Source organism: Mus musculus, chromosome 6, assembly GCF_000001635.26.
Source record: "Mus musculus strain C57BL/6J chromosome 6, GRCm38.p6 C57BL/6J".
Lineage (NCBI taxonomy): Eukaryota > Metazoa > Chordata > Mammalia > Rodentia > Muridae > Mus > Mus musculus.
The window spans coordinates 38,611,519-38,639,261 of record NC_000072.6 but is presented as its reverse complement, the minus strand read 5'-3'; the positions used below and the strand labels follow the sequence as shown (position 1 = coordinate 38,639,261).

Sequence of the window (27,743 nt, the reverse complement as noted above, 5' to 3'; positions counted from 1 at the left end):
TTCTGATTTCTAGGCCAGCCTGGTCTACAGAGTGAGTTCCAGGACAGCCAGGACTACACAGAGAAACCCTGTCTCGAAAAAAAGGAAAGGTAGAAAGAGCAGAGGTTTAAAATGCACTAGGGACATGGACTGAGGGTGGGACAGTTCTGTTAAGAGAAGGTTGATGGTGACAAAGGGCGCTAGGGATTATGCCAGGTGTGAGCTCCATCACTGAGCTATTCCCCCCACCATTTTTTCAGTCTGGGTTTTTGTTGTTTGTTTTTTGAGACTCTCCTGTAGCTCAGGTTGGCTTGGAAATCATCATGTATGGTCTGGAGCTGCTGATGTCCCAAGTGCTGGGGTTACAGGCAACCTATAATCACAGTCCCATGCCTTTTAAGATGCATTTTCATGGAACTAGGAGAAGACAGCTCAGTTGGTAAGGGGCCTGTTGTGCAAACACAAGGGCTTGAGTGTGACCTCCAGAATGAATGTCTTGTTCACCTGAAGTCAGACTTTGACTGAATTGAACTACCCCTTGTTGTTGTTCTTTTTTGCTGTTGTTTTTCTTTTTTGTTTGTTTGTTTGTTTGTTTTTGTTTGTTTTATTTTGTTTTCCAGACAGGGTTTCTCTAGGTAGCCTTAGCTGTCCTGGAACTCACTCTGTAGACCAGACTGGCCTCAAACTCAGAGATCCGCCTGCCTCTGTCTCCCAAGTGCTGGGATTAAAGGCGTCCACCACCATGCCCGGCGAGCTGTTGTTTTTCAAGACAGGGTTTCTCTGTGCAGTCCCAGGTGTCCTGGAACTTGCTCTGTAGACCAGGCTGACCTCAAACTCAACTGCCTCTGCTTTAAACTACCTCTTTTATCTGCTAGCCCTACCCTGGAGTACTGGTTAAAAACAGTAGTGGCCTCATGCCTCTTCAGACTCAGGAAGTTCGGAAGGGACCTTAACAAATCTGTATTTTAAAAGGCTATTTAGGAACTGGAGAGATGTTTGTCAATAAGAACTTGCTGCCCTATCATCAGAAATCAAGTTCAAATCTCAACACCGACATCCAGCAGTTCACAAATGCCTGCAACTCGAGGTTCAAAATAGCTGAGCTTCAAAAAGCAGGCATATGCTACATACATGTCAACACTACAAGTAAGTCTATAATAACAAAAATTGTATTCAAGCCAAGTGTAGTGGTGCATGCCTTTAATCTCAGCATGCTTTTAACTCCGTGAGTTCCAGGACAGCCTGATCTACATAGCGAGTTCTAAGACAACCAGGACTACCTAGAGAGATTGTCTCAAAAAACAAAATGAAACCAAAACGGCAAAACAAAATAAAATACAACAACAACAACAAAAATCAAGACAAACAGAAAAATCCACAAAGCTCTCCACAAAGCTGTCTTCGAACCATCATGCTACCTCACTAAGCTGGTAGAGCACATGACACTTCATGGGGAAATGAGCATTCTCTCCTTGATTTTTTTATTTCGTTTTTATTTTTGTTTGTTTCACTATAAACTCAGGCTGGTCTGAACTTGCTATGTAGACCAGGCTGGCCTCAAACTCACAGAGATGTCTCTGCTGCCAGAGTGATGGGATTACAGGCATGGACCAAAGCGTCTGGCTCATTCCTCGTTCTCCGTGTTAAGTCTACAAGTAGTCAAGCTCCCAGAGTTGGAATCAGGACTTCAACCTTTCACTCGCTTCCAAACCACAACCGGTGACCCTGTCGCCATCACTTTTCCTTGTTCTGATATGTCTGAAGTCCTTATCCACGCAGATTTAGCCAATCCCTTCCCACTCAGTCTACAACTGAATCCACCCGCAGCACAGAGCCAGCAGGGGTAACGGGTGGGGCTCGGGATGAAGGAGAGGAAGGAATCTGCCAGTCTCTGGGTTCCCAGTGCTGCCTTAAGAGCCACCGCCCACTCTGTGACTCGCTCAACCGGGTCCTCCCAGCAACCGGTGCCACGGAAAGGCCAGGCTGGAGTTCCGAGGGTGTGGCCAATCCATAGCCACAGCCAATCACACAGGGTCCTCTAGTGAAGCTGTTAGTTGACAACGTGAACGACCCGAAACTTCTGGGGACCCAGCCTAGAACGCGACGCTCGCACGGCGAGTCTCGAGTCGGCGCGGAGGACGGAGCGGACCCGGGAAGCGTCTAGAGGAGGCCAGGGTGAGACCGGGTCCCCAGAGGAGCCCTCGGAAAGCTCGGGAATGGAGCCGCCGCAGGTCCCGGCGGAGGCGCCCCAACCCAGGGCCTCCGAAGACAGCCCGAGGCCGGAGCGGACCGGGTGGGAGGAGCCGGACGCGCAGCCCCAGGAGCTCCCGGAGAAGTCTCCGTCTCCAGCCCTGTCCGGTTCCCCTCGCGTACCGCCGCTCAGTCTGGGCTACGGCGCCTTCCGCCGCCTGGGCTCGTGCAGCCGCGAGCTGCCGTCTCCGAGCCCCTCGTGGGCCGAGCAGCCCCGGGATGGAGAGGCGGAGCTGGAGCCCTGGACGGCGTCAGGAGAGCCCGCACCCGCGTCCTGGGCGCCCGTGGAGCTGCAGGTGGACGTGCGCGTGAAGCCCGTGGGCGCGGCTGGGGCTAGTCGCGCGCCCTCGCCTGCGCCGTCCACGCGCTTTCTCACCGTGCCAGTGCCCGAATCGCCAGCCTTCGCCCGCCGCTCCGCTCCCACGCTCCAGTGGCTGCCCCGCGCCCCGTCACCAGGCTCCACGTGGAGCCGAGGATCGCCGCTTGCCGCGAACGCCACCGAGTCTGTCAGCCCCGCTGAGGGTTGCATGGTCCCCCCGGGCTCGCCCGCCTGCCGCTGCCGCTGCCGCGAGCCCGGACTGACCAAAGAAGATGACGCGCTGCTGCAGCGCGCAGGCATAGATGGCAAGAAACTGCCGCGGGCCATCACGCTCATAGGTGAGTGCTCAAAAGTGCTCGTGCCCGGTCCCTGAACTAGACTAACCAGAAGCCAATCTGGCTGCCCCCAAATCCATCCTGCTTCTGTCTCAGAATTAATAAGAATCAACCCAGGATCCTGCCCCTAGCCCTCCTCCCGGAAACTTTCCTTCCTTCTTAGTGTGCGCAGCATCTTGGAGAAGTAGAACTCTGGGTAAGGTGAGGGGAGATGATTCAGAATCACGTGGCAGTGGTGGCCTGGGTACACTTCCAAGGGCTGGGCTCCTTTCCGCCTTCAGGAGGGTCACCCATCAGCACACACGCTGAGCTGGCCCCGCGCCAGATGGCATGTGTTTTGCTTTGCGTGTGAAGGAGAGGCAAGTCTAGCAGTGCAGAAAGCCCCTGTGTTGGTTTACTTTTTCTTACTGTGATAAAATGCTGACCAAAAACAACTTGGGGAGGAAAGGTTGTATTTGCCTTACAGGTTATAGTTTATCATCATGGGAAGCCAAAGCAGGAACCTGGAGGCGGGAACAGGGGAACAGTAGCAAAACCACGGAGGAAAGCTGTTTACTGGCTTTCTGCTCGGCTTTCTTTCTTGTACCACCCACCCCACCTGCACCCGCCCGTAGTAATTAAGAAAATGCCCTACAGATTTGCCTACAATCTGTACTTGCCAATCTGGTGGGTGCATTTTCTCAAGGGAGGTTCCGCTTTCCAGAAAATCTTAGCTTGTGCCAAGTTGACAAAACAGTAACCAGTACAGCCCCCTAAAGGTTGTTAGTTAGAGTAAGGAATTGCTCTGTTGTGGTTGGTTTACTGGGCCACCCTAGGTCGTGGGTGGCGGAGGTTCATATTAGCCTTGAGAGAACAGAGAAGCCTGAAGGGACTAGAACCTTGCCCAGTAAGCAAACTGCCCAAACGTGGGGCAGTGGAAAAGTTAAGCGGTAGGGAGCACCCAGGAGTCCTTGGGGGGGGGGGGGGGAGCTCAGAGATCACGAAAAACTTTTAGAACTCTGTGAGCAGATTTCTGCAATGTGGAATGGGTTCGCCATTGCTATTGCAAGTTTCCCACACGCTCGCTCGGTGCCTCTAGTTGATGCAAACTTGGTATCTTGCATCAGAGGTCTGACACAGGCTCCCTAGTCTAAGGAGATGCTATCAGCAGGGCAGTGCTTCTCTCACTGAGGCTCCGGGGCAATTCCCTTACTTCACCTCAGTGAGAGATCCTTCACTGTTGATCCCAAGTAGTATTAGGTGGGATCTGTCTGCTCTGGCACTTTGCCTCCCTCCTCTCAGGTAAGGACCCTCGTGATTACACTGAGACCAGGACAGCCTCGATTTCAGGGCCAGCTGAGCAGTACCCTCACCTCCATCTGAACTTTAATTCCTCTTTGACAAATGGCCCTAGTTTTGTCACTGTTCTAGGGATAATGTCATGCTCCTCTTTAGGGAGATGTTATACCAGCCTATAGCTTTTTAATCTATGTTTTATATTTTTAAATTTTTTATTTTATGTGTATGAGTGTCTGCTTGTATGTCTGTATACCACTTCCATTCCTGGAGGCCAGAAGAAGGTGTTAGATCTAGAACGGGAAGTAAAGGCAGTTAGTTGGAAGCCAGATTGTGGGTGCTGCGAACAACCAGTGCTCTTAACCACTGAGCCGTTTCTCTAGCTCCTTCATCAGATCCTTTAAAGAGTCGGATTGTTGGGTTTGTTCTAGAAATTAAGCTCCTACAGTGTTGCGGAGGAGGGCTGAGGCAAACGCCAGGCTGAGAAGAGACAGGAACACTGGCAGAGGGCAGGATCAGGAGGCAGAGCAGTGGGCAGGACCACGGGCCGGGTACAACTAAGCTAGCTGAAGGATGGAGATCTCTCCCACCATTCTGATGGGTATCTGGATGGTGGGCCATATGCCTGTCCAAAAAGGAAACCTTGTTAGAGAGATTATATATTATAATATACATATATTATAGTATATATATTATTAATATATTAATATATATTAATATATATTATATAGAGAGTTAGAGAGATAATAATAAGGTGCAAGATCCTGCTTGGATGAGGAATTCTTCCGAGTGCTTGATTATCACGAGAGATGCAGTCTAAGGCGAGACTCTGACTTGCTGGATCCCAGCTGGTAGATGTCACAGGCTGGATACTTCTCAGCCCCGTGTGACCTTGGAAGGAGCGAGCTACTATGGAGAGGGTTGGGGGTGCTGTTGCTTAGTCTAGTCCCTTGTTTCTTTGGGCAGGTACCCTGAAGGAGCTGTCTAGCTGTTAGTGAAGGTACTGAAGACCAGGAGACACATTTAAAGACAGGGTCTCATATATGCTAGCTGGTCTCCAACTCACTATATAGCTGAAGAATGACCTTGAACATCCAATTCTCTGGCCTCCACCTCCAAAGCGCTAGGATTACAGGAATGTATCACTGTACCTGGTTTGTGTGGTCCTGGAGCTTCGATGCATGCTGGGCAATTCTCTACCAATTGTTCAGGCAGCTGGCGAAGCAAGAGGGGGTCATGAAGCCGAGAAAGGGAATGGTGGACCACATGCCCTTCACAAAGAAAAGCATGGGAAGAACTGGAAAAATAAAAGGTGCCTTGGTCTGCAGGATCCTGCTTGGATAACGATCCAGTCCCACGTGGTGGATGCGTCTCCCTGGGTCTTGGCTTGGATTCACATTCTCTCACCTCCAAGGGCAACTTAGGGGTCTCCGTGTCATACTCCTCTTGTTTGGATTGTGCCTCATTATCCCAGGATTCTCCACACAGGCTGCGATTGCTCCTTCTAAGTATCTCCTCAGGGAAGGGAGAGGCATGGACTTGCCCACATCTCCAATACCTGGCACATCAGTGCCTTCTCAGTCAGTCTATCTGTACAAGTCAGAACGTATTATTCACCAATCCCTCTGGGGAGAAGACGGGGTGTTTGATCTTGGTGGTTGTCTTAAAATTAGCAAACCACCAAGGTTGAGTGAGTTGGTAGGAATTTGAACGCCCTATGGAGAAGGATCTGAAGACAAGCCTCACCCGGCCCCTGTCTTCCATATTGTGCAGGCAGTAGGGAACATTAAAAAAGTGTAAGCACAAGTCAGTTTGACTACAGCGTAGAGGGCCAGGGAGACTGTTGGAATGAGGCTGGGGGAAGTGGACTCTTTGAAGGCGAGACACATTAGAATTCCAAAGATGGTTTAGGTTTTAATGGTGTAGTGGGGTGGTTAGGAATTTGAAGCAAGACTGTTCTTGGTACTCAGTGCAGAGTAAGACCAATGTCACCGCATGGAGGGGACAGAGGCCCTGAGCAGGAGGTGAGCCTGTCAAGCCTGACTCAGGCATAAGCCCCTTTTTGTTCTTTTGGGGACATCATGTCCTTTAGCAGTAACTGCAGAATCTTAAAGGTCCAGGGTTGGGGGAAGGGAGAGGACATTAAGGGAACCTGGATATGTCTTATGTTCTTACAAGTTGAGTGTGTATAGAGGGTATCTGTGCTAATTGTGTGACTTAAGAGTCACCTTGTAAACCCAGCATGGTGACTCACACTGCAGTCCCAGCTCCCAGGAAGCTAAAGCAGAGGACTAAGTGTTCTTGGCCACCTGGGCCACCCTGTCTTATTTTTGCCTGCTTGCCTTTTTTTTTTTTTTTGGTTTTTCGAGACAGGGTTTGTCTGTGTAGTCCTGGCTGTCCTGGAACTCGCTCTGTAGACCAGGCTGGCCTTGAACTCAGAAATCCGCCTGCCTCTGCCTCCCAAGTGCTGGGTTTAAAGGTGTGCGCCACCACATCCGGCTGCCTGCTTGCTTTTTGACATAGTTTCTCTGTGTAGCCTTGGCCATCCTGGAACTCCCTCTGTAGACCAGGATGGCCTCAAACTTACAGAGATCCACCTGCCTCTGCCTCTGCCTCCCAAGTGCCTGGACCACCACCACCCAGCAGAGACCCTGTATTTTAAAATGAAAATGTGGCAGATGTGGTGAACGGATGCCTGCAATCACTACGTGGCGCGGTTGTACAAAGAAGTTGCTGCAGGTTTGAAGTAGCCTGATCCAGAAAGCTCCAGGCCTCCTGAGCTGTAGAGAACCTATTTTCAAAAGAGAAAACAGAAAGCAGTGGTGTGGGGCCTTGCTCTTTGGCTCTGTGGGGGTCCTCACCAAGCTCAGCAACTTGGCATTAAGTGGGTGTCCCTACCTGGTGTGGGACAACTTACCCACTGGGCTTTTTCATGCTTTGCTTTTTGAAGGTCAAAGCCAAATCCAGGTTCAGATGCAAGAGTCTGACTATAGTGACTGGTGGGTTTATCTTCCTTGTCTTGGCCAAACTTTCCAGTTCTGCTTTTATTCTTTGCAAGCCTTAATTTAAGGCTGGTACAGAGTTTGGTGATAGACCTTTTGTCTAGCATGAACAAGACCCTGGTTCAATGCCCTGTTGGAAATGAACCTCAGTTTATACATACTCTTTGTTGGTAGTGCTTTGCTTCTAACGTGTGTATGTTTTGCCTGTGTTTATATCTATGCATCACATTCCCGGTGCCTGCAGAGGCTGGAAGACGACATCTGATCCTTTGAGACTAGTTGTGAGCTCCTATGTGGCTGCTGGAAATTGAGAGTCCTCTGGAAAGGCAGCCAGTGTTCTTAACCCCTGAGCCATCTCTAGCCCCTGGTCTGAAACTCTTTTTTCTTTATTGAACAGGAAAATACCTGTAGAAGGTACTTTTATTATTTCTTAATATTTTATAATTGTATATATATATTAACATATCTTTATTCCATCAAGCTACTTAATATACTACCTCAGGTAGTTATTAGTTTTTTATTGGATATTTTCTTTATTTACATTTCACATGTTCTCCCCATTCCTGGTCCCCCCCCCAAAAAAAAACACCCTCCCCCGTCCTTTCCCCTTCCCCCTGCTCACCAACCCACCCACTCCCATATCCTGGCCCTGGCATTCCCCTACACTGGGGCATAGAGCCTTCACAGGACCAAGGACTTCTCCTCCCAATGATGTCTGACTGGCCTGAAACTCTTGATGCTTCCGCCTCAACCACCCGAATGCTGGGACTGCAGACTTGTGCCACCACACTTGGCTGTCTGGCTTCTTTGACTTAACATGTTCCAACTTAGCAGTTTATTCTTTTTAATTGCTGGTTAGCATTTCTTGGCATAAATATGTTGTTTTTGATTATACACTTATTGGCTGATAGAAATCCTGGGGATGGGAACGAGGCACTGTGGTGCTCCCTTTAATCCCAGCACTCGGGTGGCAGAGGCAGGCGGATCTCTGAGTTCAAGGCCAGCTTGGCCTACATACCAAGTTTCAGGCCATTCATGACAATAGAGAGAGACCCTGTCTCAAACAAAACAAACAAACAAAAAACCCATAAGGATAAGATAACAGAAAAGAGGTGGGTGTGTCCTGTCTCCCGTTGTTCATAATCTCATTCCCTGCCCACAGCCTCCCAGTTACCTCATGCCCTTGGCCCTGGAGCCACTGACTAGGCTCACAGCTGCAGAGAACTGAGTTTGTACCTGACTTCTTCCATGACCTCAGACCTGGAAAGACAGCTGGGTTTTGATGGGAAAAAAAAAAAAAGGAGTGAAATGTAGCGCCAGGACTTGACCTTGATTGACCTTGACCTGTGGCATTACAGTTTAGCCCCTGCTCGCTCTTCTGTGGCATGTTACCCCTAGTGCCCTGGCTCCTCTGTCCCCTGCTACCTGTAGGCACCTCGCCCACATCTACTGCCTAGCACACACTGTACATGATGTGTGCCAGTCCCTTGCTCTTTTGTAGAGCCTTCCTCTTCTAAGCCATGTGAGAAGGAAGTAGAGCCTACTGTAGCATGTCTCTCCTGAATATAAGGTTCTGATCTAACCTGGGTCTCTCCCTCTGTGGCTTGAACCAAGGTAACCATGCAGCTGGTGTGTGGGGTGGGATAGAGACCTGTATAGTTCTGGGTTGTACGTAGTTGGGGTGGACTCTTATAACTTGCCTCTCTGTTTGCTCTCCAGGGCTGCCCCAGTACATGAAGTCTCTGCGCTGGGCTCTGGTGGTCATGGCTGTGCTGCTGGCTGTCTGCACTGTAGCTGTTGTGGCCCTGGCCTCTAGAGGAGGTATGCTAGCTATCCCATCCCTATTCTGTGTATTTACAGTACCTTTGAGGCCAGGGAGGGATATGAGGTGCAGCATGAAGACATCGGTCTTAATTAGCAAAGAGAAGAGAGCTTGACCCTTTTCTCCCATCAGTCATAGCTTATAACCTGACTGCTAATGAGAACACCAGCCCCTGTCCAGGGGAACTTGGCACAGCTGTACAACCTTCCAGGGGCCCTCTCTGGCCACCATCCTTCCCACTGGACGCTTGTTAGCTCCCTACCCATAGATTCACCTCCTTAGCCAAGGTTGGAACAACGGTTTGTTTTCTCAGTGTATTGATGCATAGCTCCTTAGACACTCCCCTTGACTGACAAGTCTCTGCTTTCAGGAACCAAGTGCCAACCATGCCCTCAAGGCTGGATGTGGTCTCAGGAACAATGCTACTACCTCTCTGAAGAAGCCCAAGACTGGGAGGGCAGCCAGGCATTCTGCTCAGCCCATCATGCCACACTGCCTCTGCTGAGCCACACCCAGGTGAGAATGGCTGGCTAGGAAAGGTTGTGTGTCATCCCAGATCCCTGAATCTTAGCCCTGGAAGGATCTCCCCCCGCACACCCCTCCCCATGTGTGTGTGTGTGTGTGTGTGTGTGTGTGTGGTGTGTCTGTCTGTCTGTCTGTCTGTCTAAGTTAGGGTTATATTGCTGTGATAAGACACCATGACCAAAGTCAACCTAGGAAGGGGAAAAAAAAAAGATTTATTTCATCTTACAGCTTTCAGTCCTTGCTGTCCTTGGTGGTCATCCCATGGTCCTGACATCTCCAAATTGTTAGGGTCTCCACTACAACTGGGCTGCACCTTCACCTAGCCTCTCCTGGGCTCTCTTCAGAGATGCTGACCCTGCCACATGTGTAAAGTCTCAACTTCTCTCTATGGCCCCTTCAATCCTTTGGCTTCTACTTCAACTGAGGCTGCACATTCACCAGTGGCCTCTCATGACACCAAGCCTCAGCTGCTCTCCATGACCTCCTCATGCCTTCAAAACCATTACCCTCTGGAGAACTCTTACACATTACCAAGGTTGGCTACTAGCACAAGATAAAGCCTTGGCCTTCTCTGGACCACAAAATTGTGCCTCGGTGATGCTAGTCTCTTCTTAATCACAGCCCTAGCTGACTAGTATCAATTGGCCAAGCAAAGCAAAGGTGTCACTATCATGGTTCTTAATTCAAAAATATCAAATGGCTCTGATAGTCTTTACAGGACTCTCAAGCTTCCCCTGTCGCCATCTCTACTTGCTCTCAGCAATACCTTCTGAGACAATGTTCCCACAGCAGCTCACTGAGAGCCGAGTACTCCAAGGGCTTTCCAGCCTAAAGTTCACCATACTCCCAAAACCACATGGTTAGGTCTGTCACAGCATTTATAGCTAGTTGGGATTCCTACTGCTGTGATAAAACACCGTGATCAAGAGCTCCTTCTGGAGGAAAGGGTTATTTCCCTGATAGCTTAGAGTCCATCTTCTAGGGAAGGTAGGGCAGGAACTCTAGGCAGGAGCTGATGCAGAGGCCATGCAGGAGTGCTTACTGGCTTGCTCTGCATGGCTTGTTCAGCCTGCTTTCTTACATGGTCTGTATTAGTAAATGGCTCTCTTGAGTAAAAAAACTTATAGAATAAATATAAATATTACACACACACATGCAGGTTTTCTATATATACACGTGGGATTTATTAGAATGGATTCAAGCTGTGGTCTAGCTAGTCCAACACTAGCTATCTACCAATGGAAGATTCAAAAATCCAGTAGTTGTTCAGTCCATGAGGCTGGATGTCCCTACTGGTCTTCAGTGTCTGCCAGAATCCTGAAGAAGTAGGCTCTAATGCCAGTGAAAGAATGGACTTGCTAGTGAGAGTGAGAACAAGCAGGCAAAGAGAGCAAGCACAGTGCCAGGCCACCAGCAAGCATCCCGATCATCTCCCATAAGTGCAGGTATTTTGTAAGATCTTTGAGCGGATAACTTCCTGGAAAGGTGTGCTGGAATCCTGCAGAAGGCCTCAGGGAAAACGATGCCCATGATGTGCAAAGAGTAACTGCCTGCTTTTCCCCTCAGGACTTCTTAAGAAAATACCGGATCACCAAGGGCTCCTGGGTGGGGGCCCGACGAGGCCCTGAAGGCTGGCACTGGACTGATGGGGTCCCTTTGCCATCCCAACTGTGAGTACCTGGGTTCTCTCTTTCTCTGTTGTGCTGTAGCCTCCTTTTGCCCCATCCAACCTTTAGTACTGATAGGAGAGAGGGTTAGTGTTGGCTTATCCTTTCACTCCAACCCTGGTGTGGGTCCCCAACACATTCACCCAGACAGAACTGTCATGGCTGCTTTTCAGGTACAAGGTCTGTAGCTTAGGAATTTGGTGGTTCTGCCATGTAGCTGACCATTGGGAGATACTGCCAGGGCTCTTTCCATATATTTCCTGCCTGTATAATGACTGGCACAGTACTGAGCGTGTATAGAAGACAGGTCCCGCAACCTGAGTGTTTTCTCTCTCTCCTCCCTCAAACTCACCCCACTGCAGATTCCCAGCAGACAGTGAGGACCACCCAGACTTCAGCTGTGGGGGTTTGGAAGAAGGCAGGCTCGTGGCTCTTGACTGCAGTTCTCCTAGACCCTGGGTCTGTGCCAGAGAAACCAAATGACTTAGTCTCCTGTGTTGGACCTGTCTGGAGTTGTCCCCATGGCTTTTGCTTTGGTGTGACCAAAGTATCTGACAGAAACAACTTCAAAGAGGCAAGAATGAGCAGGCTCACGGTTTCAGAGGGCTGCACCTGGCAGAGCTGCCCAGTCCACCGCAGCAGAGGAAATGCTGGAGCCAGGGGATGGGAACAACCATCAAAGGGCTGTCACTGTTGACATACATCCACACCAGGCTCTACCTCCTCAAACTCCCAAGTCACCCCTAAACCCAGCACTACCAGCTGGGAACAAACCTGCGGCGGACATTTCAGACTCAACCCAGAGCATTCCTATTACAAATCCCCTCAAGATTCATGACTGTCTTGTCTTGTTTTGAGACAGGGTCTCTCTGTACCCCTGGCTGGCCTGGAACTTACTGTGTGGTCCAGGGTGGCCTTCAGTCCCTAGGCAAGCCTCCCAAGTACAGGGATTATAGATGTGTGCCACCACACCCAGCCCATGGCTAACTCGTAATGCAAAATGTATTCAGTCCAATTTCAAGAGACTCTATATATAGTCTTAACAGTTCCAACGTTGTTCAAAGATTCTCCAGGTTGGTAGTCCCCACAGCAGTGTGTGGGGGAGCTGCACCAAACCTCCCCACCTCCCATTTCCTTCTTCAGCCAGCCTCATGCTTCATAGAACTTTCCGCTAGCCAAGCTGGGGCACTTTTGTTCTTCTGACCAGGCGCTCTAACTGCTCCCTATGCTGGTCTCCAGCAGGTGAGTTCCCAAAGGGAGGCACCAAACCTATTCTGAGATGGCTGGCTGGGATCCCATCTAAAGGAGTGGGGTACCCAAGGGAGGTGGTGTCCATCTCCCCTCCCCCCCCCAAAAACCCTACAAGTTCACAGACTAAAATAAAATCTTTTCTCAAAGACTAGACCTTCACAAGATGGTTTAGCAGGTAAGAGCTCTGTCCCAGAGGTCCTGTGTTTGATTCCTAGAACTCTCTCAAAGTGTAACTCCATCACCCACCCCACCTCCCATATCACACCCCCACCCTCAGGCACTGCATGAACATGGTGCAGATATACAGCCAGGAAAAACACCCATACACATAAACTGAGGGGTGGGGCTTGTAGAGACACATACACTAAATAAACTTGAAAAAAAGACACACACACACACCTGGGCATGCCTGTGAAGGAGCTTGGTGGAGGTGAGAAGATCCATTCTAAATGTGAGTGATAGCATCCTAGGGCTGGGGTCCTGGGACAAATAGAGAAGTAGGTTGAACTCCACCATTCATCCCTCCCTGCTTCCTGGCTGCAGCAGTGTGAGCATAAGCCTCGCGCTTCTGCCCGGCTTCCCCAGAATGTTGGCCTGCGCCCTCAAACTGGGAGCCAAAACACTCTCTCTAAGTTGTCAGTATTTCATTGCATCAACAAGAAGAGTAGCTACTATATTAGCAAACTCCACTGTGGATTGAGTAAGCACCCCTGGAACATCTGGCCACGCCCTGCTCCCTAACATGTTCCACAAGCTATTAAGGATCCCTAGCCCTAGGTACCCATCCCTGATGCCTCTCTGGTTAAGGGCTTAAGGTGTGCTCATTCTGAATTCATTCTTTTGGAGAATGAGCTTGTTTCAGCTTGCTTCCTGCCCTTGTTGCTCATAGGGATATTTGCAGATGAAAGCACAGCTGCACTGTCCTGGCATCCCTACACTAGAAGTCTATTGTCTGTGTGTCAGTCTGTCCAAGCAGCCAGCACCTATTTAGAGAGCATCAGCCGAGGGAAAACCCTAAGCAAGAGAGAAAAAAAATCTAGAACATCTATATCCTTACAATTAGCACAGATCTTTGAGGCTTTCTACTTTGCAGGCTATCCAACAGGATATCAGTCAATAAATAAAGCCAGCAGCATTGTCATTTATGATCAGGATCATGCCTTTGGATTGAACTGGGTCCATTTTCAAACTATGCAAGTTCTAGTCCCCAGAACCTATAATGTGACCTTTATGGAAATATTGTTGGTGCACACTCAGGTGAAAATGAGACCAGTCATGTGGCTGGTCAAATATGACTGGTATCTTTATGAGAACTTTATGGCCAACAAAATGGCTCATCTGGTAAAGCACTTGCTGCCCAGCCTGGCAACCTGAATGTGATCCCCAGAATCCACATAGAGGAGGAAGAAGAGAACTGACTCTCACCTCCACATGTGCACAAGCCCTGACCCCTCTCACACACGCACACATACACGTAACTTTTAAAGTGTAATGCTGGCAAAATAGCTCAGCAGGTGAAGGCACCATCAAGCTTGATTTCAATCCCCAGGTCCCATAGGGTACAAGGAAACATTTAGACTATCTGTAGGGAGTCTGAGAATAAAGGCATCAATCAATGCTGCCTCTCAGAGATAATCAGTTCCCATTTCTCAGTCTTAAAGGTATGGTTTAGTCCCTGTCAAAGTTCTGACAACCTATGCTTTGGAGAGAAGCTGGCCTTGAATTGCAAAGTGTGTGTGTGTGTGTGTGTGTGTGTCTAAGGACATCCCAGGAGCACTGGGGGCTCCAAACAGCAATACTAAGCAATTCCAGCCAGGAAAGCCATCTGTCTTCTTACATTAACAGCTCTTGTTTCATGCTATCCAGTGTACTTACCTGTATTCGCACATCTAATTCCCACCATGACCTAGTAAACAAGAAAAGCTAGACTCTAGGATATAAACAACAAATGTTAAATAGGACAAATAGAAAAGGGAAATTGAAGTTGTTTCTCTTCACATAATCACCTTTCTCCTTTAGGACCACAGGAGGAACACAGTCACCCAAAGTGCTTAACTGTCCTCAAGTCAAGAGATAGCCAACTTAAGCTGGAAGCTTCTAGTCAAAAGAAAGGGCTCTGAACACCTTAGGCAGGCTCTAGTGCCACCCCGGGATTGCTGAATTGCAGCCAGGAATGAAGTCATACTGCAACCAAAGTGGAAACTTCCACACTGCACTGAAATATGAAGACAATGGGAGGAGGGGAGAGTTTTCAGAACAGGACAGCATGCAAATTGTACAGTGAACAGTAGGAATCTTCCAGGCTTGTGTTACTCTGCTATTCCAAAGCTGAGACTCAAAGAGGATAAAAGAATGTTGGGCAGCAGAGGGAGGTCAAGAGTGCAGACCCTGGTGATGTGAATCCACACTTTCTCAAAGAAAACATGCAAAAACCAAAAAACACAAAGAGTGAAGAGACCATGTTGTGTGTGCGTGTGTGTGTGTGCACAGCCTTACAGTGGATTATACTCAGATATGAAAACAAATAGCTCTGGGGCTAGTCCAGTAGTTAAGAGCACTTGTAATTCTTGCACGGGACCTGATTTGGTTCCCAGAGCCCAGCCGGTGGCTTATAAGCATTTGGACCTTCAGCCGCAGATCTGATTGCCTCTTCTGACCACCACAGGTGCTAGGAATGAACATAACATACACGGAGGCAAGGCACTCACACACGCTTTAAATTTTCTACTTTGTTTACTTACTTATTTAATTTTGTTGTTGTTTGTGATGGTCTTTTGATGTAGTCCTGGTTGTCCCAGAACTCACTAGGTAAACCAGGCTGGCCTCAAACTCATGGAGATCCTCTTGCTTCTGCCCCGAGTGCTGGAATTAAAGGTGTGTGCCATACATATGGCCACGTCTTTTTTTAAATGCTTGTCTTTTGTATGTGTGCTCATGCATGTGAGATGTGCTTGTGCACACATTCGGGGTGTGACACTGTGTATGTGGAGGTTATAGGTCAACCTTGGGTGCCAAATCTCATTTTTCACCTTGTTAGGCATGGAGTCTGTTATTCACTGTTGCACATGCCAAGTCAGCTGGCTGCCAAACTTGGCTTTCTCCTCTCTGCTCCCATCTCATGGGAGGAGCCTCCACATCAGGCTTTCTGTAAGTTCCGGGGGTTCACGCAGGTCTTTACACTTGTGTGGTAGACACTGTTCTACTGAGCTACTTGTCTGACCTGTAAACATGTGTCTACTGATAAGACACAAAACACAGTTGAGTCTCTGGAAAAGCAGCCAGACTTGAAAGGGCTACTGATAATTCTACCTCTGCTAGTCAAAAGGAGACAGAACTAGTTTGAAAATAGAGATAATTCTGCCAGAAACAAGGCAAGACAGGCTTTTCAACGGTGGGATAAACTTGTCAAATTTACTGAGTATGTAATTGCTGAAAGTCATTGGGGAAAACTCTGTCTCAAAGTTTTTGTTGAAGAGGTGGCCTTTCAGGCATTTTTCTTCTCTCCTTTTTCTTTTTCTTTTTTGCTTTTTGGCTCTGTAGACCAGGTTGTCCTCAAACTCACAAAGATCCACTGTAGTGCTGTGTAACACTAAAAGCCTGTGTCACGACTGCCCTGTCCTTTTAAGCACCTTGATCATATAATTTGCCATTAAGAAAACTTGGAACAAAAATAGTTGCAGGCTAACAGTCAGTCTGAACTGAATTTAAATCACTTAGTCTACTGATTTCTTGAGCGGTTTTTTGGCTTCCTTAAACCTAAATATCTGAGAAACTAGGGAACATAGGCAGTTCTTTAATGCTAGGCTGTTACTCAGTCTGACTCTGGTATGTAGTCACATAGCTAGTATGTGATAGAACCTGGAGTGCCAGAGTTTGTCAGCTCCTGCCCTGCTTAGCATTACCTTTAATATTTCTAAGCCACTCAACATGCTTCTGATGGTGCTCTGTGGCTTTTACTTTTTAGATTCATTTATTTATTATATGTAAGTACACTGTAGCTGTCTTCAGACACCCCAGAAGAGGGCATCAGATCTCATTACAGATAGTTGTGAGTCACCATGTGGTTGCTGGGATTTGAACTCAGGACCCTAGGAAGCTCAGTCAATGCTCTTAACTGCCAAGCCATCTCTCCAGCTCCAAGCTCTGTGGCTTTTCTTGTAGAACAAATTCACCAGCAAGCAGGAGCATCAACTACAAGATGTACAAAGAGGGAACAGATGTTCTGCTCTAACACTTTAAGAAAAAAGGGGGAAGCAGGATGTTCCAGAGCTGCAAGTCTATTTTAACAGGCAAGACAGGTGAAGAGCTCTGAAGCTCAAGGAGTCTGAATGCCTCAGTGCAGAAGGGCAGGTGTGACTCAGGCTCATTGTCCTGCAAAGGGCAATGTGGGTCGTTGCTTCTCTATCCTCCAAGAATGGTGGCAGGGCCTCCTTTCACATAGGACCACAGAAATCACTATTTGGGGTGGTGAACAGAAACTGAGAACAAACTGTAAGAAATTGTACCAGAGCAGCCAAAGGGTAAGAAAACAGAGACCAGAGCCAAACAAAAGCAAAGCTTAACCCTGGCTATTCCGATGCTGACTCCCAAGAGCACACTCAACAGGCGGTGAGCATCTTAGGAACATCATTGGTTTTCTAACGACTCTCGCTCTATCTTTTGCTGTTTCTTTTTTCAAGACAGGTTCTCACTATGTCGATCTGGCTATCCTGGAACTGTGTAGACCTCACAGAGACCTTTCTGAGGGTTGGGATTCAAGGCCTATGGCACTACCAGACTTCGCATGAGTTTCTTACGATCACTTCTAAGACCTTCCAGCAAACATCCATCACTTTTTTGGTAGTGTTGATTTCAGGACTCAGTCCCCAGCTGCTCTCAGCTTCAAAGCTAAGAACTATCAGCTTGGAGCTCCTCTGCCTGCGTCACAAGCTTTGTAATCATGTGTGAACATTGACAAGCATACCTGGATGTCAAGCTTAGATTCTTAGAGGAAGAAAGTGACCATGTGGGATGTGGTTAGTGCTAAAAACAAAATATTTTAGCCTCACTTAGAATAGCAGGTAAAGCTTCCAGTCCATCATTTTGAGTAGCTACTGCTTGACAAACCAAGAAATAACAGCAGGAATATAATTTTACAATATGAAGCCAATTACTTTAAAGCAGAAACTAGAATGGTTATCTTGGGAATGAAGAAAATTATTTCTCAGGGAGGAACAGTAGAGGACATTCTAAGATGTCTTAACCGGGCTGAGTAGTAAGTATATACAAATCAAGCTACACTCTTAACTGCACACAAATGGTTTCCAAAATCTTAAGCTGCTCCCTTTTAGAAACAGAACTGAAATTACAGGGTGTGATGGTTTGTATATGCTTAGCCCAGGGAGTGGCACTATTAGGTGTGGCCTTGTTGGGGTACATGTGCCACTGTGGACATGGGCTTTAAGACCCTTGTCCTAGCTCTCAGGAAGCCAGTCTTTTACTAGCAGCCTTCAGATGAAGATGTAGAACTCTCAGCTCTTCTTACACCAGGCCTGCCTGGATGGTGCCATGCTCGTGCCTTGATGATAATGGACTGAACCTCTGAACCTGTAAGGCAGCTCCAATAAAATGTTTTCCTTATAAGAGTTGCCTTGGTCATGGTGTCTGTTCACAGCAGTAAAACCCTAACTAAGACAGAAGTTGGTTAGGTCCAGGGACTGAGGTATTGTGATAGGCCTGGCCATGCCTTTGTTTAGAAAAATGTGGATTTAGGGACTTTGGACTGGAAAGCAGTGGAATGCTTTAAGTGTGGCTTAATGGGTCATTCTAGTAGGAATATGGAAGACTCTGTTGCTAAGAGTGATTAGAACTGTGCAGACCTGGAGCAAGAGGTTTTCAGTGGAAAGTTTCAGTTTATGGCATAAAGACTGTTTTTGTGGTATTTTGATGAAGAATGTGACTGCTTTTTGACCTTGTCTGAAGAGTCTAACTGAGGCTAAGGTAAAGAGACTTATACTAATTGCATTGACAAAGGAAGTCTCAAGAAAGTCCAATAGAGACTTTGTACTCTGGTTTAGCTTTATGAAGAGCATTTTAATGAAAAGGAACAAGGTGAGAAAGAAAAAATACAAAATATATGGTTCAAGTATTAAAGGGACACCAGGAAGTAGAATGGAAGAGAGTGGGACTTTGAGGCAAGATCCCACCCAGCTAAGTTTAGGTCAATGTATGGTGATACACACCTTTAATTCAAGGAAACATAGCCAAGCAGATCTCTAAATTTAAGGCCAGCCTGGGACAAAGCAAATTCTAGGTGATGAAAAACTTAAATCCAGGCACGGTGGTACACACCTTTAATCCCAAGAGACAGAGGCAAGGAGATCTTGGAGTTCAAGGCCTGTCTGGTACAGAGAAATTTCCAAGTAGAGAAAAGCTTAAATCCAGGCATGATGAACCACACCTTTAATCCCACCTGTTAGGAAACAGGTATGTGGATCACTGAGTTCAAAGTCAATCTGGAGAACAAGTTCCAGAATAACCAAGCTTAGGCAGAGTAAAGGCACTGAAAAGAGAACGCTGGTGAGAACAGAATAGGGGCCATGTTCCAGCGCCAGCAGAACTCTGCAGCTGCTGCAGCCATGTGGCTCTGGCTCTAGAGTCAAGAATAGATGAGACTACTGGGACAACGGATGCTGGATCGCTGGAGCTAAGAAATTACAGTGGTTAAAAACAGACCAGCATCACTGAGGTGAAATCTGTGAAGTGTTTTCTGAGAGCACAAAGAATCTGTGTTTCAGAGATAGTCAAGGTTGTACTTCATGCTGCAGCTGGACTTGATCATGTGTAAGAATCACTCAGGTGGTACTGGTTTTGAAGGTATTAAGGGGTCACGGAGAGCAGCTGAGGCTTGGCACTATGAAAGGCCATGGAAGGCCATTGGTGAAAGTGCAGCCTCAACTGCAGTTGATGGCCCAGGACTGAAGGGGCCATGCAAAGAAGTTGAGGCTTGGCAACACGAAGAGGGCCTATGAGAGGCTATTTGTGAAGCCTCATTGCAGCTGAAGACTCCATGTATTGTAGATGCTAGTACCATGGGATTATCATAAAGGACAGCAGCAGCAGTGGAGTAGAGTAAACCAGAGCCTAGAGTGCTACAGAAGGCAGAGCTGGAGATGAGACCCAAGCTCTTTGGAGGAGCTCAGGTCACGAACAAGAAGTTGTAACTGTTGAAGTTGCCTTAGAGACCCCAAGATGCCAGACCTGTGTGATGTCTGCTACTAACAGGAAGTGAGTGGAACCAATCCAGGAGAATGAAGTTTGTTACAAGTCAACAAAGATGAAGAAGTTGGAGATCTGAAGACCGCTCTGACATCAGACATGGAGATGCAAGAGTTTGCCCAGCTGTTTTCTTGACTTGCTTTGATGATTACAGTTAAGTAACTAGATGAATCTCAGAAGACACTTGGAACTTCGGACTATTACCATGATTAAGACTGCTGAAGACGACTGGGACTTTGGAAGTTGAACTAAATATACCTATGGTGAAAGATCCTGACAGAATGGAAAAGGTCACAGAAGCCCTGAAATTGGCAAAATAGATTTCATTGTTAGCAGAACTAGCTTCACTAATTTAGAAAAATAGAGGTGCTTTGGCCGCTCCTTGAACCCGTGTGTCTGCCAGTGTTTTGACCGTTTCTTGAACCCATGTGTGTGCCCACTGATGAAGCCCACTGCCAGGTGTTTGTGATATTGGTTGCTGAGGAAGAGCCGGGGCCAATCCGGAATTGCTGCACCTGCACCAGACTCTTTCCTTGAACCCCTCCCATACCCATTTCTTGAGAATAGATATTTAGATCGGGAAATCCCCTACTCCCTCCTCCTTCCCCCCCCCCCCCGGAGGGCCTATAAAAACTGTGACCCCTTTCCCCTCGGGGTTGACTCCTCTACCCCTGCGTGGGATATGAGTCATCCCCAAAGCTCTGGCTTTCTCCGAATAAAGCCTCATGTGGTTTGCATTGGTCTCTCGTGAGTTCTTGGGGGTCCGCTATTATCCCGAGACTTGAGTGAGGGTTTCCCTTCGGAGGTCTTTCCACGAGAAAGGTATGAGCCCCATAGACTTATGTGTTTAAACACACCTACAGGGGCAGGAAGTGAAATGTGATGGTTTGAATAAACTTGGGCCAGGGAGTGGCACTATTAGGAGGTATGGCCTTCTTGTGTGTCACTGTGGGGATGGGCTTTAATACCCTCATCCTAACTGTTTGGAAGCCAGTCTTCTCCTGTTTGCCTTCGGGACAAAATGTTGAACTCTCAGCTCCTCCTGCTTAGTGCCTGCCCGGGTGCTGCCATGCTCCTGCCTTGATGATAATAGACTGAATCTCTGAACCTGTAAGCCAGTCCCAATTAAATGTTGTCCTTAAAAGAGTTGCCTTAGTCACGGTATCTGTTCACAGATGGGGATGGGTCTGTTGGGTACTGCTCTGCTGTTGCTATATTCTGCACCCCAAGATCTGGTTGACCAAAGATGAGAAAATTCACTGGAACAGGCAACAACTTGCTCCTCACAGGCAGACACAACAGACCTATCCGATCCATCTCCTCTCCTGGCAGTTTCTTGGCTCCACATGCCTCCCTGAACCACTGTGTCTAGGCAAGAACTAGGCAGTCAAACCCCTCTCCTGGGTGCCCACTGCAATGAGTGAAGTCTTCGAGCAGCATGCATCCTGCCAACCACAGGACAGGCCCATGCTCCGAGCAACCAGTACTGCAGGCATGGAAGTGGACTCATGCCACTTTTCCAGTAGAAGAAAAGCCATAACAGGCCACATGTAGGAGACAGAAGACAGCACCTGCTCATGATCACAGAAGCTGCACTTCTTTTTCCTACAATCAACCCCACTCAGTTCTTTGCAGCATGAAATCCCATCGCCTTCCTTGTTACCTAAAGAATGGCCTATCATAGTAATTTATTTGAAAGACTGCTTTTCACAATTCCTTTGCAAGAACAAGACAGATTTACTTTCCAGGGCCAGTATTTAACCACTCAATGCCAACTAAAAGGTACCAGTGAAAAGTTTTGCCACAAAGAATGTTGAATAGTCCTACCTTGTGCCAATTTCGTACAATAGCCAATGGAAATAATTCATGAGCAATTTCTTCAGTCCTTTAATTTACAATTATATGGATGATATTTTGCTGTCAGATTCAAATGGAGATACCTTAGGAAAAAGTGTTTTAATGAAGCAAAGAAACTTTTACCTAATTTGGGATTACAAATTACTCCTGAAAAAATACAAAGAGGAGACTGTATTAATTATCTAGAATATAAGTCTACAGGTAATTCTACCACAAAAAGTACAAATCAGAAAAGACCAATTAAGAACTCTTAATGATTTTTAAAAATTACTGGGTGATAATAACTGGCTATGGCCTACAATTGGTTTGACTACTAAAGAGCTAAATAATTTATTTCAAACTTTACAAGGTGATAAAGAATTAAATGGCACAAGAAGGTTATCAGCTTCAGTTGATAAGTGGCTCTGGTAGAAAATAAACTACAAAATGCCCATATAGACTGTATAAATCCAAAGATGGCCTCTATGCTCGTTACCTGGTCATATTCTCATTCTGCCACAAAAATTATTGTGCAGAGGGAAGAGTACGTCTTATCCATTTATCAAAATGGATAAAAATATCCATATTTAGCACACAGAGTAAAAAATTATAGACCTATATAGAAAAGGTATCTAAACTAATTCCAAACTAAAAGGAAAAATGAGATTTCATCAGTGAGCAGAAATAGACCCAGCAGAAATTGTGGTACCTCTTATTAATGCTGAGACTGCCTCATTAAAATGAATATTAGTAAAGAGTTTGCAGTACTGTTCTGGGAAGAAATTAACAAGAACCCAAAAGCAAGCAACTTCAGATTTAAAAAGAACTGATCAGATTCTCCCTCATATAATAAAAGGACACCAATTTCTGGAGTCCCTACATTTTATGCTGATGCAAATAAATCGGGAAAGGCAGGATATAAATCAGAAAATGTAAGTAAGGGAGAGTCCATATGATTGTTTAAATATCAGAATTATATGCAATTATGGTATTAGATTTTAAAGAATCTCTTAACTTAGTGACTGACTATATGTAGAGTACTGTTTTGCATATAAAAAGTGGTGAATTTATTCAGGATGATTCTGAATTGATTTCACTATTCAACTACAAGTGATCAAAAATAGTACTCATTCATTGTATATAACACATATCAGATCTCATTAGAGTCTTCTAGAACAAGGTGATGATGAAATCGATCAGCTTTTGATAGGAAGTATGCTAGAGGCTTCCGAATTTCATAAAAACATCATGTTAACAGCAAAGGTTTAAAGAAAGAATCTTCTATCATGTGGCAACAAGCCAAAGAAATTGTAAAGAAATGTCTTATTTGTTCTTTATATAACCATACTCTATTACCTGCAGGAAGAAACCCTAAAGGTACCCAAAGAAATAAAATTTGGCAAGTGGATGTTTCATTTTCGAGTTTGGTAAACTGTGTGTGTACATCATATTATAGACACATATTCAAGAATTCACTGGGTAACTGCTTTAACTTCTGAAAAGGCTGATTCTGTGATGACACATTTATTAGAAGTTATGGCTATTATGGGAATACCTGTACAAATAAGATTGACGGTGGTTCAGCATATGTCTCTAATAAAATAAAACAATTTTTTACATATTATAAAGCATGTTATAGGTATACCACACAATCCTGTAAGAGAAGCAATCACAGAGAGATCTGATATTTTAAAAGAGATATTTAACAATCAGAAAGGGGTAACAAAGACCCCCAGAGATCGATTACATAGCACTTTACTAACTTTAAATTTTAACATGCTACCGAAAAAAAATCTATAGCTGCTGAGAGACACTGGGTTATAGAAAAAACTGCTGAGCCGGGCATGGTGGCACATGCCTTTAATCCCAGCACTCGGGAGGCAGAGGCAGGCGAATTTCTGAGTTCGAGGCCAGCCTGGTCTACAGAGTGAGTTCCAGGACAGCCAGGGCTACACAGAGAAACCCTGTCTCAAAAAAAAAAAAACAAAAACAAAAACAAAAAAAAGAAAAGAAAAGAAAAAAACTGCTGAACTAAACCAGCCTGTTTTAAAGGTGTCCTAACCTCAGAATGGAAAACAGGAAATGTACTGGGGGAAGGGATATACCTATATTTCCACAGGGGAAAAAACCCTGGAGTTCTTCCAAATTGATAGAAATCAGGTAAGGGGGGGGGGGGTGACCCTCCTGAGGATCTCAACCACAGAAAAGGAAATTTAAAAAAAGGTAATGTATATGTTGAGCTCTCTATATGAAACAGCTCTGAGACTGACTGAGACTTAAATATCCGTGTATAGTCTATAAATATTGTTAGCTACAACATCCTAAGGCTTACCATGGCATTCTTTTATGGCACAGAATTTATATTGCCATTTCTTTACAATCCAAATTAGCCTAAGAAAAACAGATGTCTTTTACCTGCTCAAATAAAGAGAAAAGAATATTGGTCCTTAGCTAATTGCAATGTGCACCTTGCACATTCCATACATATGTTAATACACAACTTTGTAAAAGATTATATGTCCACAAAAAAATAACACTGAAAATAGTGGCCTTGACAAGATTCACCCTTAGGGATACTGAGACACCTGATACTACCCCAAACTGCCTCAATGTTGTTTGTTCAAAAGACTTCCAGAATAGCTTCAAAGAAAGCTGTTGACCCCAGATGACCTCAATTCATCCATCTACATTCTGATTCAGTCAGGATTTCACTTATGCCTAAACTTTCTCAGAGTACAGAGACTGGACAACAAATGCTACAACTAGCTTTCCTAAGACTAACCATTCTCCAAATCTCCTTGGCCTCCAAGAAAGAAATACTATGCCCCAAATAAACAGGAAGCCATTTTAATATAACAAAGTCCCATTCCATTAAGCTGATGTGGGTATGTTTTGGTAGTTCTTATGAGTGGAGGATGCTTATTATTATAAAGGGCTTGGTACAGTTACTAAATGGTCTTGACCAGTGAGAAAACATGGTATAGGAGGTTAAATTCGAGGATTTCCCTTTTCTTTTATCCTTTTTTTCTTATGTAGGGGGAGAAGGGCTGAAAACAGAAAAGGGGGGGAATATAGGACTATTACAGGAATAATAGGAAAGATAGATTGCTAAATCTACTCCTGAATAAACCAAAAAACTGCTTATAGCCATAATCTTACATTAATATGGATTTATGAATATTGATACAAAATTAAGGTTATACTTTGTTACATTTGTGTATTTTATTACATTGGTATAAGGCTTTGTATATTGACACAAAATTTGAGGTTTTTATTGTTACAACATACTGTGTATTAAGTTTTATTTCTTACATAGTCATTTGAAGATCTAAAATTCTAGTCTTTTTAAAAGCTGCTATTACAAATTGTTCAGGATAAATAAATAATACAAACTGATAAACAGTCAAACTCACCAGTCAGATACTAGACCAGTTTATCACAAAATATGCTTCCTGGGTTAACCAGACAGTAAATAGCTTAAAAAAAAAAGTTTATCTACTCAGATATGGTATCAATAGATGGTCTTCAGAAACCTCAGAGACTTAACAGTATATGGCATTTAGAGATACTTTTATTAATTTAAGGAATTTTTTGATGAGACATGTCAGCACCCCTTTCAACTCATCTGCAGACAGAATACTGTCCAAAATGGACAAAACTTGGACACAGGCAAAGTCGATTGCCAAGTTCTGCTAAGACAGAGCAAGGAGTCCTTCATAATTCCTACTGTCAGATATACTGGTTCAGAAGGCTGAAGACAGATGCTCCAATGTTATATAGAGACATTTCTAGCAGACAGTTCAGGCAGCCAACTATGTCATTTGTATAATTTTGAAAGCAGCTTGCCTGTGCTTCCTAGATATTCAGGTAATATTTATTCCTTCTCAAGTCTCTGATGGGGTTGAAGACTGGATAGTCATGGTCTCACAAATAATCATAAGGTTACAAAGAATTTAAGCAAATGTTCTAGGGTCTCAGATGTTTTGAGGATGCAAGTTATGAAGGTTGGAGGAGGTGAACATTTAAGTTGCAGGTGTTTTAAGGCTGGTATTGAAGGTTAGAGGATCTAGAAGTTTGTTTTTTTAATGAAGTCTGGAGGAAATCTTAAACAGGTGTCTTAAAATTGTTAAGTGCAAGTTGAAGTTAAAGAATTTAATTGCTTAAGGTATTAATGAGGAAAGTACTGAACTGTGAACTCACCAAGACAGGACAAATAGAATACTTTCTCATAAAGCTGCCAAATACAAATGGACTGAACACTGTGAATGTAATTACACCAGAGATTTCATAACTGTTTAATAAAAATCTTTACTGTATGCTACAGCCAACTGCTGTAGGGAATAAAGGCAGACGGGTTTTCAGTTACTTGGCTGGGGGTTGCAAGTAGGGACCACAAAGATTGGACCAGCAGCAAGTGAGAGAATGAAATGCCCCCAGAATACCAGACTGCTGGAGCAGAAATAGTCCAGGAGGATTCAAACATCAAGTATTTGGGAGCACAAGTGGAGAAGCAGCCAGCCTAGTGCTAGAGAACTAATTAGGGTAATCCCCCAGCAATTGAGCATAGTTTGAGTCTCATTTGATAGACAGGGATAAGCCTAATTCTTTTATTTTACATTGATCTTCAGAGAACATTATTGTCCTGGGAACTTGGGCACCTTGGATGCGAGAAGGTAAGAATGTAACGTCTGTGTGTTTTTTCACCTTCCGTGTGTGTAATGAAGGCTGAACTTAGGTTGTCAGGCTTACCCTGCAATCACTTTCACTTGCTGGGTCATCTTGTCAGCACTAGGAGCAATTTAAAATAAAAAATTAGAACATTATACACTAGGAATCATATTTACATTTTAAAAGATGTCATTGTTCGCTGAGCAGTGGTGGTGCATGCCTTTAATCCCAGCACTTGGGAGGCAGAGGCAGACGGATTTCTGAGTTTGAGGCCAGCCTGGTCTAAAGAGTGAGTTCCAGAACAGCCAGGGCTACACAAAGAAACCCTGTCTCGAAAAAACAAAAATAAAACAAACAAACAAAAATGTTATTGTTCTCAACTGTGTATGTGTGCCTGTTAGGGAAGTTGTCAGTGAACACCAGTTCCAGATGGTACCACATGACATGGGTTGGGAACCTAACCCCAGTACCCTTCATTGTTGTGGGAAATATTTATATATATATATATAAAAAAAAAAAAGACTGGTTCGTCCCTGCCTTTGTGCCGGCAACTCTCTGCCCTGGTAGCCTGGCCTGCCATGCACTGGCGGGCAATGGCCAACCTGTGTTTATCTCATGGAGCTGACTCAGAACTCCACAATCTCTCTACCCAGCTTGCAAGGTTCCCATTGGCGGGTCTACCACTCCAACCCTGTGCTTCAAATCGCCCATGGCCTTTGTGGTACACATTTAGCAAACCAAGGCTTTGTCGTCATACCTTTCTCTCTTGAACCCAGTTGAACCCTTGCATGAAGGAAACCGCCACATAGACTTAGTTCAGAAACAATGGAAACTCAATCTCTGGACACAACTAAAACCTTGTCTTGTAAGCCCTATTAAATCTGATTCTTTCGGTGGCAAATCCTGACAGACTTGCTGGGAAACTCTAGCAGCTACATCTTGTCCTTATGCTATCCCCATTCCAAAAGGACCTAACTCTCTCCTCCTTCCTCCATCCAACCCGGAAGTCCCTCGTACTCACCCAGTGATTGGTTCCTTTATTCACTAGATTGGTTCACAAGAACAGCACCAGGCCCGTCCACACTTCATGAGCCGTGTTCTTAACCCAAGTCCTCCCTCCAGCCCCCATATTCACAATTTTAAGGTACCAATATTTATTTTTATAGAAATAGAAAATTTTTAAAAAGGCCAAGGAGTAGGCAGCACATAAACATTGCCATTCAATGTACGGAAAATGTCTAACACCCTAAAAGGCTTACTGCTCAGCAGCAAGCCCTAATAAGGCTAACAGGTTATTTTTGCCTGTTTAATTCACATGAAGAGAACTGTACAGTGTCCTCTTTTGGGTCTAGCTCCTTCAGTTGAGTATATGAAGTTACTCATTGCTATATACATTAGCAATTATTTCCATTGTGTGGATGCACCGCAGTCTGATTTCTGGTTGATAGATCTTTCTAATATTTGTGGTTTGGGGTTACTATAAACACAACTGCTTTAAGCATTCAAATACAAATCTGTGGAGTCTCCTGGTTTTTTTTCCCCCTTGGGCAGCAAGAC

At 45.5% G+C, this 27,743-nt stretch overlaps 1 protein-coding gene across 2 annotated transcripts; it reads left to right on the top strand.

The window, feature by feature from the left end:
- Nucleotides 1-446: 446 nt before the first annotated feature.
- On the top strand, nucleotides 447-22,933 carry Klrg2 (killer cell lectin-like receptor subfamily G, member 2). Of its 2 annotated transcripts, none has more exons than XM_006506711.4 (5): nucleotides 447-2,886; nucleotides 8,880-8,981; nucleotides 9,353-9,498; nucleotides 11,074-11,177; nucleotides 17,109-22,933. In XM_006506711.4, the coding sequence occupies exons 1-5, from the start codon at nucleotides 2,196-2,198 to the stop codon at nucleotides 17,146-17,148; spliced, it is 1,083 nt and encodes a 360-aa protein (XP_006506774.1). In that variant the 5' UTR covers nucleotides 447-2,195; the 3' UTR covers nucleotides 17,149-22,933. The 2 variants fall into 2 exon arrangements, with proteins under 2 accessions (XP_006506774.1, NP_001028343.2); NM_001033171.2 differs by lacking the exon at nucleotides 17,109-22,933 and adding an exon at nucleotides 11,537-12,602 and having other exon boundaries at nucleotides 2,023-2,886.
- The last annotated feature ends 4,810 nt before the right edge of the window (nucleotides 22,934-27,743 follow it).

What these genes read in the sequence shown, in the direction of transcription:
- Klrg2 (NM_001033171.2), top strand. Translation starts at nt 2,196, where the DNA reads ATGGAGCCGCCGCAGGTCCCGGCGGAGGCGCCCCAACCCAGGGCCTCC. An exon ending in GCGGGCCATCACGCTCATAG is followed by an intron (nt 2,887 to 8,879) that starts GTGAGTGCTCAA and finishes TTTGCTCTCCAG; the next exon opens with GGCTGCCCCAGTACATGAAG. An exon ending in CTCTGCTGAGCCACACCCAG is followed by an intron (nt 9,499 to 11,073) that starts GTGAGAATGGCT and finishes TTTTCCCCTCAG; the next exon opens with GACTTCTTAAGAAAATACCG.